At 26.3% G+C, this 17,790-nt stretch overlaps 1 protein-coding gene across 1 annotated transcript in view; it reads left to right on the top strand.

The window, feature by feature from the left end:
* Positions 1 to 17,790, top strand: part of LOC100210284 (neurobeachin) — a 104,288-nt gene that overhangs the window by 36,904 nt on the left and 49,594 nt on the right. The window contains exons 8-19 of the mRNA XM_065812996.1: positions 1 to 49; positions 190 to 246; positions 1,054 to 1,194; positions 1,455 to 1,517; positions 7,557 to 7,627; positions 9,130 to 9,294; positions 9,893 to 10,140; positions 10,613 to 10,686; positions 15,396 to 15,458; positions 15,575 to 15,672; positions 15,890 to 15,982; positions 17,535 to 17,637. The exon at positions 1 to 49 is cut by the window's left edge and continues 215 nt beyond it. Of these exons, the coding sequence (XP_065669068.1) occupies positions 1 to 49; positions 190 to 246; positions 1,054 to 1,194; positions 1,455 to 1,517; positions 7,557 to 7,627; positions 9,130 to 9,294; positions 9,893 to 10,140; positions 10,613 to 10,686; positions 15,396 to 15,458; positions 15,575 to 15,672; positions 15,890 to 15,982; positions 17,535 to 17,637 (1,225 nt within the window). The remainder of the gene's footprint in view (positions 50 to 189; positions 247 to 1,053; positions 1,195 to 1,454; positions 1,518 to 7,556; positions 7,628 to 9,129; positions 9,295 to 9,892; positions 10,141 to 10,612; positions 10,687 to 15,395; positions 15,459 to 15,574; positions 15,673 to 15,889; positions 15,983 to 17,534; positions 17,638 to 17,790) is intronic.

Below are 17,790 nucleotides of genomic sequence, written 5' to 3'. Positions count from 1 at the left end.
TACTTATAATCTAGTTATAGCACTCTATCGTTTAGGACCTGGGTACAAGGTAAATGTTTAGGTTATGTACAAGTCTATGAGAGTATACATCTTTTATCATTTAGGACTTTAGTACCGAGTAAATGTATAAGTTACGTTGCTTAAAAATAGTGTTGTAATTTTTTGATTTTTTTTTTGTTGCTATTTTAGGGAAAGTTTAAATTTCCGAATGAGTTAGAGAACAATATTTCTGAAACTGATAGAAAGGTGAATTTTATGACAAATAATAGTTTTGTGCAGATATTAATAATGTGTGTTAAGGTCTGTATAGTATATTATTTGAAATATACTCTTAAATCCATACACATTTTATAAAGTGTCTGGATTTATGACTAAAAAGTGTCTGTATTTAAGACCAAAACTACTTTTTAAAAAGTATCTGGATTTGAAACTAAAACTACTTTGCAGTTTATTTTGTTATAGAGCACAAGAAAGTTTTAAAAATCAATAATAAAGAATAAGTTTTTAATAAAAAATATATTCTTTATTATTATATATTAAAACATTAAGTTTATAAGTAAACTTTTTAAATGTTTTTTTGATCAGTTATTTTTCATCCTATTTATATAATAAAATTTTTATGGTCTTAAAACGTGACTACACTGTACTTCTCACTATTCAGAATGTCAAAGAAGTATTAACTTTTGTTTTAATTTCAAATTTCAAATTGATTTGAACATTTGAAAAACATTTGATGTATTTTTGATTATTTAATATAATTGCAACTCTAATTTAATAATTTTATGATTTTAAATGTCTTTACATTTGTTATCATAAAAGTTTTACTTAAATTATTTTTGGGAGATCAAAACATAATTTTTTCGGAAAGTATCCTAATCATTGATGGCTGGCCGGTTGTTATTTCGAGCATTGTTGATATGTGTACTAAAACCTCCTATCTCTATTTCAGTATTGTTTTATGCATACTTAATTACACATTATATGAATTATATGCTTAATATAAGATACATATTGCAAAAATATTGTATTTTCTTTTTTTATATACATATCCAGTTGATTTATGAAAGTAAACTTTCTCAAAACATCTTGTTTTCATACAATCCTAAAGCTGTTGATGGTGAACTTTGCTTAGAAGCTTCACCTTCTGAGAATGCTTCGTGCTTTTACCAGTCACCGCATGCTCTAATGAATGAAGTAAGTCTTAATTATTACTCCAAATTTGTTTATTATACAAATATGTATTATATACTATATAATGTGTTATATAATTATATAATTATTAAGTTATAGGATTATATAATTTTATGTTATAATTATATTTTGTTATGTTTTAATTATTTCAATTAAGAGATTTTTGATAAGAAAATCTTGATAAGAAAAGTTTTAAAGATGTTTTTGGGTCATGCTAAAGTAAAACTTGATGAATAAATGCAATATTTTTTGTGTGTATTCAGGGTGTTTATGGTGTAGTTACAAACTCCTTGCAAGCTGCTATGCATTCTCTTGGTGGAATTCAGGTTTCAATTTTGTAGTTTTTTACATTTTTTTGTTTTTGTTTTATTAAATTATTTTAATCTTTCTAAATGTTATTTAAAAACTATTCATAAATTAGTTTTTACTAATTTATGATCTGTTGTAACACCTTATTTATGTGTTGTGACACCTTATTTATGTGTTATAACACCTAATTTACGATGTGTTGTGACACCTTATTTATGATGTGTTGTGACACCTAATTTATGATGTGTTGTGACACCTAATTAGATGCTGTGTTTTCAAAAGTATTAAAGTATTATCGTACAACAGCATTTATTAAAATTGCTGTTTGTCATATTAGTTATGATTTTTTTATCCAATTCATTGATCATATTATAAAATCGTGTAATTTCCTTTTTATTTTTTAAATTCTAATCATTTTTATTTTATCTGAGTAAGACATTGAGAAATGTAGAAGTTATAGACTTTTGTGCCAGTCAGTGGCGTTAGAGCCAAGCTATTCAGTGTGATGAGCATTAAAGTCACTAATAGCAGCAATATTAGCAGGGGTTAAAAGAGAAAAGGCATGGTCAATTTAATCAGAAGTTACATCTAAAACAGTGCAGAATAAGAACAATAAAGAACAAAGAGAAAGGTGATAGTGAAGAGATGCTAAGTGGAAGCACATAAAAGAATGGTCAAAGGTTTCAAACCTGATTTCACAACAAATAGGTGAATTGGTGCATATGTAAACCCCCAAGCCAAGTATGTGACTATTGGAGTCTTTGCGAATCAAAGGATAGTACCCATTAACACTGACACCTGAAAAAGGAATAGCGGAATTTAAGTTAGTCCCTCTAAGCGCAAGCAAATCTGATGAATTTTGCAAGATGTAAGGTTTGCCGATAGAAGGTTGCTTTGCAGACCACTAATATTTGTAAAAGGTTTATTAAAACAGGTGATGAGGATTGTTTTTTATGTTTAATATCTTCGGTTACTTTTGGTTTTATTTAAGTTTAAAGAGAACTTTACTCATTCATAGAGCAGGACCTCCTAAGCAATTAACTATGCAGTTGCCTCAGTCCCATTAATTAACCTAAAGTTGTAACTTAGGACTCCTTATGTGGCCAATCATTAAACTGAGTTTTAGAGCTGTACCCTCATTAGGATAACTGGAAGCATTGCATAGCCACTATTTAGGAGGTACAAGCAAAAGTATCTGACTAGAGTCAAAAAGATCCAGCATTCATCATCCTAGACAGGAAGCAATGTAAAACATCTACGCTAGCTTAATATACAAAAAACTACCCTTTATGTCTTTGCCTAGGACTTTAGCTGGATGCATTTAGTGTCTGTCCAAAATGAGTATTTTTATTGAGACACCATCTCTAGCTTTTACTCAACCAAGAGCCCCAAGACAGGGGATTTTTAAGTTGAAGTTTGTTTCTCTAAGCCTTTGACAAAATACTAGAGATTAAGGTGAACATAGGTTTTATAGTCGGAGTTATTAGTTAGTTACTGAGATCACACTGCATCAGAGATTAAACTAGATTACAAACATACATAAAGTAACTTACGGGTGAGTAAACACGGCACCAGAAGTTCAGACAGAGCTTAAACATACATATATAGAGTAACTTGCAGTTGAGTGAACAATGTGCAATAGGTTCAGACAGAACACAAACATACATATTGCAACTTACGGGTGAATCAACATACATATTGCAACTTACAGGTGCATCAACATAAATATAAAATAAATTACAGGTGAGCTAACACAGTAACAAAAGGGAACCTCCAACTATATAAAAGACACACACACAACAAAAAGTAAATTAATAAAAAATATTACTATAGGCATGACAGATATTAAAAGATGATAGGAAGTCTTCTTCTAGTCTCACGGTGGGCCGAACAGTTGTTTTCATGGATATTGGTTCATAACTTTTGAACAGAAAGTGCTATGAGGTTGATTAAAGACTTTTTGGAAAGGTTTTTATGTGAAAATTTTGGAAAAACTAAAAAATAATTTTGCTGCAGGGTATTTAGGTCATAATTTAAAAGAACAAAATATTGAAAATTTCATAAAGTTTGCTTTTTTATAAGTTATAACAAAAATATGTATAAATGTTTATAAATATGTATGTATATTTTGTAATACAAAAATAACATAAGTACATCAATGGCAAAAACAATAAAAGTTATCAAAAGAAGTACTAAAGTACATTATTCATATGTGAAAATTTTAAAATATGTGTCATTTTCAGATAAAATGTTATTAGAGACAGTTTGTTTATGAGAATATTTATCAAAATGTCCTCACTCATACCAAATTTTGCAGAATGGGTTTGACTTGTATCTCTTGCCAAAAAAAAATTTAATTAGATAGTATCCACATTCAGTTAATGGTGTCTGTTAAATTGACAAAAAGGAGTTTTTTCTTGAGAGTCTTTTATGTATCAATCTTAATATTTTGTTATTATCTTTTAACCCTGAATCATAAAGATTTCCCAAACCACTCTCCTCATTATTCAAAATTAGCTCCCAAGAATGACCAATCAGTTGGTGAAGTGATGGTTTTATATTGATCCATGGTCCAGGTAAATTTATTTTTGTAACAGGTGGAAGCTTGTTAAATAGGAATAAATAAAAATCTGTACAATAGCTTTTATATTGATCTACATAAATTTTTCTTTTTGAGAAAAATACTCAAAAAATTACTGAGAGCACCAATTCGAACTTTTGAAATGTTGCATGATATTAAACAAGGAATTATGCAATAATTAAATCCCTGTTTGATTTCATAGGCAGTAGTTCTCTAGCTATATAATTTGTTTTTGTTGTTCCTTTTTTTCCAATTGTATCAGGGTAGTCTCTGTTTGTAATGAAATCTCAAGTAATTTCTGTTTGCTTCAGAAATCTATTTGAAGCACTGAAAGGGGACTCAGACCAATCAAAAACACCAGCTTTCAAATGTACAACAGTTTTCATGATATGGTCAAATGTACCCAGTAAAGCATAAAGAACCTATAAAAACATCAGTAATTTTTAAATGTAAATTTTTGATATCAAGTATGTCCACATATTAAAAATACAAAATAGTATGAACACTATTACAAGATACCAATTTACTTGTATTGGCTTTACATCACAGGCTGGAATTGGTTTGAAGGTTTGTCCGGCCCTTGTGATATAATCAGGTGTTTTTTTAAGTAAAGAAACGTCTTCTTGCTTAAGTTGGTTGAATATTTCATTCATAGTTATAGTGTCTTGATTCGTTACAAAACCATTTTCAATTTTTTCAATATTCAAACACTGATCTTTTGAGCATATGCACAAATCACAATATGCAACTCCAACTCCTGAAAATTTATTTGCTGCTTACATACCCATCATATATGAATGCACTATCACCTTTACATTAAATTGTTTTTCCTTTTTATACATAAGGAAACCTTTATTTTTTAACTCTTTATGTCAGAATTAAAGACAGACAATGGCTGAAGAGTTTCTCTCGATTCTTTTCCCATTTAAAGACTTTGTGACTCAGTGGGACATTTTGTGACTTTTGCAAGCATATTAACAAACCTGCTTTTGTTTAAAGTGAAAATGAACAAAACATTGTCAGTATGATATTGCTAGTATTAACATTATCTTTTTAAGTAAATATTGCATGGCTTCCACTACCATCCAATCCAAACTTTATTTTCATTAGTATATTTTCGATGTTTTGATTTAAAAAAATGTTCTCCAATATCCTTTGCATCATCAGTTTAATAGCCTGAAATAGACTGAAGTAAACACCAGAAAAGTTCAAGATAATTCATAATAATAATTCGTTGGTGTTACTTCAGATTATGTTAAAACTAGCAGACTGTTTAAATTGACATTGTTTCTATTGGAATCTTATTGAAAGAGTTATTTTTTAACATACTCTTCAAGCAAGGTTTCTTTACCAGCTTTAAATTGTATGCCAGCATAGCCTATTTTTTTTAAGTTTGTTTTTCTTCAGATGCAGATCTTTGTCAGCTATTCTGAACTAATGTTTTTTGTGCAAATGTCAATTCATCGGAGCCAAATGCCTTAGCAATTATCAGTATACAACCTGTTATATTTGCAGAATTAGTTTTTGGCTGTTTATTTTCCTCAGCAATAAAAATTTCAAATAAGTCAAATTCAGTGAGTGAGCTTTATTGTTATTAAACTAAAGATATAAATATTTTTAAACTTTTTAAATAAAATGATTTAGACTGAAAATAATATAATTCAAAATATAAACAAGTTTGCGTGATAAGTAAAAAAATTATATTATCACTATATACACCACAAAGTCCTCAATTTTAACACTTGCAATTCGTTCATTTTAAAACAGATTTCAATGCTGCAATGTTTTTTTTATTAATGGTTGTACTAACCAGATTAAATTTGGTCCAAAACAAGTTCAATGAAAAGTGGGAAAGGGGGTAGAGGTGTTGGTCAAAAATTGGTCTTAATCCTTTTTTTAATTTCTAGACACTTTTACTGAACACATCTTCCCCTTATAAAAATATGTACAAAATAATGTAAAACTATTTGCATTAATATTTTAAATATATTTTATGAAAATTTAAACTAAAGGGGTAGGGTCATTTTTTTACTTTTTTTGTTTAAAAGTGCTAAGTTGGCACAATTTAGTTAAAAAGCACCTTATTCATCTTTGTTATAGGAGTTTAAAAATATATGGGTTTACTAGTGCCAACTTAGCACTTTTTGAGATTTTTCTGACAAAAAATTAGTTAAAAACACTAAAATTTTGCTAAATTTTAGTTGCTTCATTAGGTATAACATTTTAAGAAAATTTTGTGCAATAATCTATGAAGTTAACATTTATATTTCCATAAACTGCAGATTGTTTCTATATACAATTATCACATTAGCACTGCTTATTTAGTTACATTTTTTCTTATATAATGCCAAAAATGATTTTTATGTATCATTTATACCTATTACCTATCTTTTGCAATGAATTATGTTATTCAAACTAGTATATTATCTGAACAAATCATGCTTTTGAATTAATTTTTTTTGTAATGAACTGGAAGTTTCTTTGGGTTTCAATAACAACTAACTTAAATTTATTTTGGTAACATTGATTTTTGAGCATGTCCACTGTTTGACCCACTGTGAGCCTATGCTTAGAAAATGAATCTCACAAAGCAGTAGGACATAGAGCAGGTTGCACTAAGTTTTTTAATTGTAGTTTATTATTGTCTCAATGCAAATTACAGCTAATAAAAGTAGTTATTACTTTTCTAATTAGTAAAAAAAAATGTTTACATAACAAAATAACATATGAGGGACATGAATGTTAATAACATTACAGAGTTTACTGTGCTTTGAAAAACAAAATTAGTGTTAATTAACTTTTTTTATTATTAATTGTGACAAAATAAATTGTTAATGTTAAAAAAAATTTTTTTTTAACATAGGAAGTACAAAACACGCAAATAGGAAGACTTAGTACTTTTATTTATACTTTAGTACAAAGATCTGGTACCTTTTCTGTAGTTTTAAAAAAACACCTTATATTACACACAAAGTCATTTACTGGGTAATTGTTTATCTAAAAATAATTTTTTTTTTGAATTTTAATGACAACACTTAACCTTTACTGCTCTAAAAACTAATTTTCGAAGACTTGGTACCATTTCGCATGGTGTGCCTCATATGTTGTATTAATATATATTAATTTTCGAAGACTTGGTACCATTTCGCATGGTGTGCCTCATATGTTGTATTAATATATATTAATTTTTGAAGACTTGGTACCATTTCGCATGGTGTGTCTCATATGTTGTATTAATAATAATTTTTTCATTAAGCTTATTAAAAATTGAAAATGTTTTTACTATTAACAGCGTTTTCAAGAATATTAGCTATAATTTTTTCTTAGTAATATTTAAAGTAACATTCCTACTAACTCTTTTTATTAATAATAAAAGAAATTTATCACATGTTTTCAAATGTTTTCACATTTAAATAAATTTGTAGTAGATATGTATTTTTAAATAATAATGTTTATTTGTTATTTTCGTTACTAGATGTTGTTTCCATTATTTACACAGCTGGATTGTCCTCTTCATGGTCAATCAGATCCAGAACCAAAAATTTGGTATTTTTAAGTTTACATTTTTGTTTAAAATTTATTTCACTTGTTCTACTCATAAATGTTCCATTCTCATATATTATCAGAGAAACATTTACATTAAAGTAAAATGTTCCATTCTCATATATTATCAGAGAAACATTTAAATTAAAGTAAAATGTTCCATTCTCATATATTATCAGAGAAACATTTAAATTAAAGTAAAATGTTCCATTCTCATATATTATCAGAGAAACATTTAAAGTAAAATGTTTCATTCTCATATATCATCAGAGAAACATTTAAAGTAAAATGTTCCATTCTCATATATTATCAGAGAAACATTTAAAGTAAAATGTTCCATTCTCATATATTACTTATTTTGTTCTACTCGTAAATGTTCAATTCTTGTATATTTTTCCTTCTATAAGTTCTTAATCTTAACAAGTATTAAGGCTTCAACAAATCAAAATATGTGCGCAAAAAAAAAAAAAAAAATCAAAGAATGTGCTCCAAAAAAATCAACAAATCAAAAAAATGTGTTCAAAAGAAACTTAAAGATTGTTTGTTGAAAAATGACATAAAAACAATCATTGAGTTTCATCACTTTTCTTTAAAATTTTGGCATTTGCTTCAAATTAAAAATTGTTTAAGTTTATTATTACTATACATTAAAAAATGCGAAAAGAAACTTAAAACAATTACTAGCCACACAAGAGTGTGTGCAATTATTTTTTTTAAATGAGTTTTTTAGAAGCATGTATCCTTCATAAACCAAAACTCTTCACTGTAAGCGTGTAATGTAATGTTTACTAAGCAAACACTGTACAAGTGGATTGATGACACTTTTTAACTGTTGTTTATATTTTTCTTAAATTGATTTTGCTGATAATAAATAACGAAAATAATGTATAATGATGTATAGATATATAAATATTTATATTATTATTGTACATGTTTTATAAATCAAATACAATATATTTATATAGAAATATATCATTTAACTAATATTTTTAAGTGCACATTTGAGAATACCAATTATATAGGTATTAGACTATGTTATTTTTAAGTATTTATTTTATCAGTTGAAGAGTTTTTTGTATTTCATCTTCTTTTGTTGTCTTGGTTGTTTGCTTTGTTAGTGTTAAAGAATTTATTTAAACTCATAAAGTCAATCTTATCAATGGTAAATTAAAATTATCTAAATATACAGTGTTGTTGTGGAGAGAATGGATGTGCAATTTATTTGTTGAAAATTTGATGTCTTAATTGTGTAAATTATTTTTAATCTTTAAGGTGTTAATTATTTACACTGATGAGCACAATATTTCTTATGAATTAGACTTTTTTCAATAGATATTAAGACAAATGTTAGTCAAAAAAAATTGTTTTATTATAAAAGCTTTTTTGATGTTTTCTTTACTTTTTAATTTGTGATTAGTAATCATATTTTTTCTTATATAATTTACAATACATTTCAGATAATTGTTTTAAGTATATGAAAATTTTATATTTTTGAATTTTTGCAGCTCATTGCTCTTTGGGTTGATATATGACCTTTTAAGAGGTTGCTCAGTCTTTCAACAGCAGTTATTGCAAAGTCAAGGTTTTATGATTATTGGTCATTTGTTACAGAAATCATCTCCTGTCCATTTAACTGAAGCCACAGTGGACATCTTACTGGGATTAGCTCGGTTAATTATATTTTTTTGTTTAAAGATTTTATTTTTATGTATTTTAATTATTATATGCATAGATTTTAAATATGTAGCATAAAATTTTTGAACTATATTAATAAAGTTGTAAAAATTGTAACATTGACTTTTAAATAAATAAACATAAGAGCCTAATAACTAATAATAACTAATAATGATAATAATATAATATTGATATAAACATAATAATAATAATAACTTAATAACAATAATACTCGTTAATAACTATTAACAATAATAATAAATAGTAATGATAATAATAGCAGTAGTAATAATAATAAAAAGAATAGAAATGATAATTATAATAGTAATACTACTAATAATAAATATCAAATAATTAAAATAAAACTAATAAATAATGATTGCAACTTGTTAATTAAAAAACATGTTTTTAATTCATTAAGCTTTTAATTCAAATTCAAAATTTTTAAATAAACTTCAGTTATATTAGATTGTATTATTTATGTTTCATGATCAAAATTAAGAAGCATAAAAGATTATATTATTTTGGGATATATGTGTGAACAGGGGGTTTATGTATAGACACAACATTTTGATTAACAAAATTTTATCATAGGTTCTTTATGGCAACTCCAAGTGCTAATAGTTTGTTAGGTGGTTTGCTTGATCATGTCTTATTGGAACCTGCTCTTTGGATTAAAACTCCTTTAAGTTTGCAGTCAAATCTACTGAGTTTATTTGCCACAGGTTATGTTGGTGGACTTGATTATGCTGGTTATATAAGAAAAGAAGTTGGTGTACCAAGACTAATTATTATGCTACGAAAGTATTACTCTATCAGAGCTAGAGATTCTGCCATTGAAAGTAATATTTTGAAGTTTTGTTAAGTTTAGTAGTTTGTTTGTTTTTTTGCTTTAGTCAATAGGTCGCTTTTTTAAAATATTTTCAAGAATAATTTTTTCAAACATCAGAGCTATTTGTTTTATAAGTTTTATACAAAATCTTCTTTCTCTTTTAAAATATTTTTTTGGTTCAATATTAATAAAAATTTTTGTAGCTTTAGTGTTCTGTAAAGAACATGTTAAGTTTTCCTGTATCCAAATTAAATATTTCTAAGTGTTAAATTTGAATGCAGTTGGTCTATTACTAAGTTTTATGATTAAACTTACAGATTTATATTTTTAAATGCTTTACTAAGGCTTAATGAATACAAACTTTTTTTTATTTGAATATTTTCATTGGTCTTGTAGTTGTTAGAGGTTTTAAGTTTTTTTTTTTTTTAATTTGTAGTGGTTTTTTAATGAATGGGAAAAGAAAATTTAATGTTTTTTTTTAGATAAAGCAACAGTTGAAGAAACTATATCTCTAAGAGCATTTGTTTTGCTTCTGGTTAAGCAGATGATAATAAAAGTAAAATGATTTTTTAAATCATAAGCATTATTTTATATTTTTATTTTGTATATTGTTATATATACATATTATATGTATGTATATATATATATATATATATATATATATATATATATATATATATATATATATATATATATATATATATATATATATATATATATATATATATATATATATATATATATATATATATATATATATATATATATATATATATATATATATATATATATATATATATATATATATATATATATATATATATATATATATATATATATAGTCCATAGTCCAGTAAAGGCTCAAGTTTGCCAGACATGTCTGATAAAAATGAAAGAAGTGCAATTGAACGCCGTTTCTGAACATGCTTAAAATATTTTGATTTTACAAAACAAATTGCTTGACCAAGTAATTTGTTTTGACAGCTCTAGGCATTTCAAAATGCGCTAAAAATAAAAAGAAAATTTGTAAGATAAATTATCTATCAAAAAGAAAATCTTAAAGAAAAAGAAAGTCTAGCCTAAAAAAACTAAAATTTGGAAAGGAAAATATATTTATATTACGTTTTTTAAACATAACTATATTATGCGAAATGCTTTGTAAACTATCAAAACATAAAATATTACGTAAATATATTAAATACATGAATAATGTAATTATATACATAATTAAATATGTAATAAAAATGTATAATAAAAATACAAAATTATTAAATACATAAATTACTATGTAAATATATCAAATACATAAATTAATAAGTTTACTTATTACTTGATTAAATAAAGTAACAAATTAATTATGTTTACAATAAACACATTTAAATTATCAAACTCATATTACATGCGCGTTTATATAAATATGTATTTTTTTATAAATCTTTTCAAACTTTTTCTAGGATTAATTTTATAAACACTTTTAATAGCAAAAATTTTTAGCGCGAAAACAAACGTTATGTAATAACTCAAATTTAATGTAATAAAAAGTACTGGTTTCTAAAAGCAAAAAAATAACTATAACATTAAAATTTTTATAAAATAAATTTAAAAGAGGTTTTAAAAGCTAATTGTATTTTTTTTAAAATGAATAAAAACAAATATTTTTATTTGTTTTTATAAATTTCAAACAAATAAAAATATTTCTTTGAATTTTATAAAAACCATTGGACAAAAAAAAAATTAAAAAAATAACTAATTGCAACATTTTAATATGAATGATAAAAACTGAGCTACTTAATTCAAAAAAATGCAATGCTTTGGCTTCTTTTAAAAAAACACAAAAAAATGACGTATTTTATTAACGTAGCCGTGTGTTCAACTTCAATTTTGTTTTGTGTTAAAAATAAAAAAGTTCAAAAAATAAAGTTTATACAATACCGAATTTATTTATAATTTTAGAACAACTAAAATAATTAGAAAACAAATGCAGATAAAATATGTCGGACAAAATGACAGCTAGATGTAGTTTTTTACTGGACAAGTGCCGGACAATGTCTGATGTCCAGCGCTTATTTCAAGCCCTGTGTATTTTTGTTCAACAGGTCCACTCTATTCTTACCCCCTAAGCACTTTTTTAGAAAAAAAATTCTCAAAAACCATCAAAAACAGCCAATTTTGCAGGTCCAGGGGGAAAGTTAAATGAAAAAAATTTGAAATTTTTTTTTTTCTGGGATGTTTATTTTTACCTATATATTTTAGCAAAAATACATGGTGTTGTAGTTTTTTTCAAAAAAAAAATTTTTTTTGTATTCAGATTTGAAAAAATTACAATATTTGATAATAGTTTCATGTTATTGAATTAAGTTTCAAAAGCAAAGAAAGTCAGTTGTGTTTATGTTCATTTTCACCACTTTTCTTCCTTTTGTCAAGTGAAGATAAGCTTTCTGTAAATTTACTTTTAGAAAGTTTGTTAGAACGTCTTCCAGGTGTTCTGAAAGCACAACAAACTTTTTCAACAGTTAGCAATGTGTTCTGTTTATCTTCCTCATTATTGTATCGATGAATAAGTTCCTGTATCATTCCAACAGATCTTTTTGAATGGTCATTTACTACAATTAAAGGCTTGGCATAATTCTGAAAGCTTTTAAAAGCAGATTGAGTAAACCAAAACTCAGGGGGAAGCGAAAGCCAATCTTTTATCCTTTGTTCCTCTAATCCAATTCTATCAAAAATAAGATATGAAAATTCATCAACCAACAGAGCAAATGAAGAAGGATGTTCACTAATTTTGTTTCCCATTTCTGTTTTATCTTTTATATCTATTTTTGATTTTTTCTTATCTTAATTGGCATTTTAAAAGTAAGAATTGCTTTTGCAAGATTTGCTTTCTCCTCAAATAACATATTATCATCCAACAGAGCAAGAGGAATCATTGTTGAATCTAAATACCAGCTACGTTTGTAAAGAGAGCTTAAAATTGCATAGTCAGCATCTAGTTTAGCACAAAGCATTTGGTGTATTGCTTTTATATCAAAAAAAGGGAGCTCTAAATGTGTCATTAGCCTGTGAATACCATTTGGCATAAAAGCAAACTTATATTCACTTATTAGCCTGATTTCTGTCTTGAGTTTATTATTCTGGTTTTCAAACTCAAGATGGCTGGAAAGAAGCTGTAGCTTTAGGTAGTAAAGTGCTTTGGATAAGAACCTAGCATGATGAACTGCTCCAGGTTTTCTTAGTATTACTAAAGATGAAGAGAGGTAAATTACGACGAGTTCTGCAAGCTCCTTTCTATCATCTCTGATAAAATCTTTATTTTCTTTTCCATTTGTAATGTATTCTTGGCAAAAGTTCAAAGCCTCTTGCACAGCTTTCTCAAGAATAGTTCCCCTTACTACTTTCCAATGAAACTTTATCAGTTTGATTGTAATTAAAATCAGGATTTTCAAAATTTATTTTTAATTCTTTAAAAATGGGATTATCTGGTCCTGTGGAATGTTCATCTGAAACTGAATTACAAAAATGAACCATTCTTAATTCACATGCATGATGTCTGCATGCAATAAGTAAAAGATATTTGCCTAAATTGTTGGATATTCTAATTAAAAAACCTTTCTTTAACCCAGTGTTACTTGCAATAGTATCAAAGCATATTCCTCCTACTTTGGATTCAAGGTTGTACTCCTTAAGAAGGTCTATTACACCATTGCATCGATCTTCACCAGAGAATGATGGTAAAGGAAGTACTCCAAGCAAGTGTGTCTTACCTTCAATATTTACAAAAACAGCCGGTCTATCAGTTTTAATTCTTTGTCCTTTATTTAGTTCAATTAATGTTTTGCCATCAAAATGCACTATGCATGGGTATGGGGATTCATTCATTGCTTGTTGAACATCTTCTTTTGATATCATGCATATATTATGATTTGCATGTTTCATTTTTCTAGCTGCTGTAGACTGGCTATATTTGAAATCTGTCAGATCAGCTCCTGATTGAGATAGAATTGCACTCTCCAGGATCAAAATCAGTAACACTCAAAGAGTCCTCACTAGTATCTTTATCATTTTCAACATTAGTTGTACCCTCTAATATTGTTGTTTCACTTGCTGCTTTCTCTTTCTGCTACTCTCCATTGTCTAAAAATGTAACAAAAAATTTACTACTTATTAATTTTAATTTAATTATACGAGAGATTGAAATAGTGAGTGAACATTGTTTTTTTTGTTTAGCTATTTTTATTTTAAACCATCTTAAGTGGCATGTAAATTGTAAATAAGTTGGCTAGAAAGCCTAGGAATTTTTTTTTTTTTTTGGTTTAAAAGAAATACATACTATTTTCCCTTCTTGGTCCTCCAGCAACTCCAAATCCTCAAGCTTGTCTGAATCAGATCTTTTTTTGTCATTTTTTATTGTATTCCTAAGATCAGGAATGCCAGCCCAGAATAATTTGTTCAGGTAAACTTTAAAATCTTGTTGCTTTGCTAAATCTGCAGCGGATCCCCTTTTTTCATGCTTCTTAAGTTTTGAATATTCATTGTCCAGATTTGAAAGATTTTTTACTAGACTTTGATCATTTAGTATAAAAAATCCAGCTTTAATCCATCGCTCTTTTACCTTGGCCAAAATACAATCACATTTACTTTTCATTGCACATCTTTCAAAGTTTTTCTGAGAAGGAAAAGCAAGAATAGTGGCTTTTTTTGATGTACTTGGGAAAAATGATTGCTTGTAAGCTAAGTGCTGCAGTATTTCCATCCCTGTTGGAAGCTGACAGCCTTGTTTACAAAAAATAAGAAATAAAAAGTTTAGCTAAATTTTTTACCCTAAGGGTTTCATTCTAAAACTAATTATTACCTTTAATGGCTGGCTTTGCTTCTTTGATAATGAATAGTTTTTTTGGACCTGCAAAATCGGCTGTTTTTGATGGTTTTTGAGAATTTTTTTTCTAAAAAAGTGCTTAGGGGGTAAGGATAGAGTGGACCTGTTGAGCTTAAATTTTTTTGGAGTTATTTTTTTAACATTTGCCCCCAATCTAGAGTGTATGGTATTTTAGATTTGAAAATTTCCTCAAACTGACTACCCCTAATATATATATATATATATATATATATATATATATATATATATATATATATATATATAATATATATATATATATATATATATATATATATATATATATATATATATATATATATATATATATATATATTTAAATATTTTTGTGATTATACATTTACATTATTTTATATTTTTGTTTTTTTTAATAGAATCAAGGTATTTCAGAAGATGAACTTAAGAGTATTTTAGTATATTTAGCTGTGGAGAATGAGGTATGTAGGCAATATTCCATTAAGCAATATTAAAACGCATTCATGCACACACTTTTTCATGCACTTTCCATCAATATTGTTTATACTTCTACTAAGTTTTCATTTTTAATGTATAGGAAGAAAATTTTGTGGATATTGTACAATTGCTTTTATCTGTGGTATGCGAAACTCCAACAGCTATTGTACCTAAGTTTGATGAAATAGATGGTTTCCAGTAAAAAAAGTTTTGCATTTTTTTAGTTCAATAAAGAGTGTTTTTAAAATTAGAATTTTTATAGTGTTTATTTTGTGTGTTTAAAATAATTGGTTTAAGTTTTCTTTTGAAGATTTTTTTTTATCTGTAAATGGCTTTTAAATAAGTTTTAAGTTATTCATTTTTGTTTTTGCAAATAGTTTGACAAGATACAAATTCAAGTTTTATTTTTTTAAAGAGTGTTTTTCAAACTTCTTGTTGCACAAAACAGTCAAGTTCGTATTTGCAGTATAAAGATTTTGGGAGCATATATGCAACATCTCAAGATTCAGTATGATTTTTTTTTAATAAAGTGTGAATTTTTTAAGACTCTTTATAACTCCAAAGCCAATATAATACTTGCTTTTATGACTTTTAAAGATGTCCAAGTTTCATTGAATCTGAATATTGAAGTTAATTAAGGTGGTTACTATAGAAACCTAAATCTTTTATTAAACTTATTATACTATATTTTTTTGGTTCTTCATATTTAATAGGCCAAAACAAAATCTTTTATAAAATTAATGTCCTTCTTTAATACAATATTTACCTAAATTTGATGCAATTTAAGTATACCTTCTAAACCAAATAAGTTAGAAACTATTCAACAAAAAAGCTTCAAATTTGGCCCAAATAATTATGTAAAACCCTTTATGTAAAAAAGGATTTGGAACTCCAAAGTGTTCCAAAGCACCCCTTAATCAGGCTTCCAAATCCCAATTATTACCAGGAGTTCCAAAAATCCTTAATCACCCAAAGTGGCTTAAGTAATGCTTATATTAAAGTAACTTACCCCACTAACACTTTTAAGTATCTAAGAAATATTTAAAATATAAAGAAATAGTAAATGGTAACAAGTGACAATACTCTGCTCATTTTTGATATAAGCAAATATTCGGGATTATATAAAAAATAAGTTATTAAAAATATTTATATTTATAGGTATTTATGTTATTGAAATGTTTTGTTTTATAATAATAACTTTTTATATTATATTGTATTAAATATACTTTTAATACAATTAATAAAAAAAAATGTAAGCTTTTTTAGCGTTTGTAAATATCATGAGTTCGAATATCATGTTTCACAGGCGCTTTTCAATAATTTTTAAAAAAACAATGCATAAAGTATTTTAAACATTTTTATTTCCATTCGTTATTGGGAAGCATCTGTAGAACATGAGTTACGTAGCGTTATAGCAGGGAGAAAGAATAACTTTATAATTGACTTGAGCAACAAATTTTAAAAACAAATATATTTCCAAGTTAAAAAATAAACTAAAGTAGGTTTTATTTTTTAATACAGGACCCCATTTTTAAAAGAGGGTTTGAACCCCATGGGTTTCTGGGACACTGAGGTTCTAAAAAAGTCTTTAAGAAAAAAAAAGGCTTTGGAAAGCAAATCAGGGTTCTAAGAATGGGATTCCAGAACCCTTATGTTCAAAAAGAGTTCTAAAACCCTTTTCGGGTTCTGGGATCTAGAACTACCTAATTTTAGGACTCTGAAGGGTTCCGGGTTCGGAATCCTTATGGGGGTTCTAATCCCTGTTTGTTTCCTTAAAATCAATTTTTGAGGTTGATTTATTATCAAATTAAATAAAATTTTATTTTTCAATGTTGAATAGATCATTAGCACTTGCCCAGGTTGAACAAATACATTTTAAACAATTTTTGAAATCATTATTTAATTAGGTTAAATAATTTGTTGTTTTTGAGGTTTCAATTATTTATTACTTAATTGGTTTAAATTATTTTTCATTTTTGAGGCTTGAATAAATTTGTATAATCATCATCACGCAAATACTAAAATACATAACTGGTTATTCTTTATTTTTGTTTTTATAGGCGCAAACTAGAGTTGGTAGAAAAACACTCTTTCATTACCATGATTGGGCAAAAGTTGTCAATATTTGAAATGTCTATGGCAATGTATAACGCATTGTTTGAAGTAATTTTTTAAAATACTAGTATTAAACATTATTAATTCTGTTTAAAAACTTTTTAATTTTGACATTAAATTTGATTAAAAATTTGTAATACGCTGTAAACTTGAATGTTTTGCTAAAGTATAGATTTTTTTTACTGAATATTTGAAAAGTTA

This window comes from Hydra vulgaris, chromosome 12 (genome assembly GCF_038396675.1).
Source record: "Hydra vulgaris chromosome 12, alternate assembly HydraT2T_AEP".
NCBI lineage: Eukaryota > Metazoa > Cnidaria > Hydrozoa > Anthoathecata > Hydridae > Hydra > Hydra vulgaris.
Note: the sequence above shows the minus strand (reverse complement) of the source record. Positions and strands in the feature narration are given on the sequence as shown.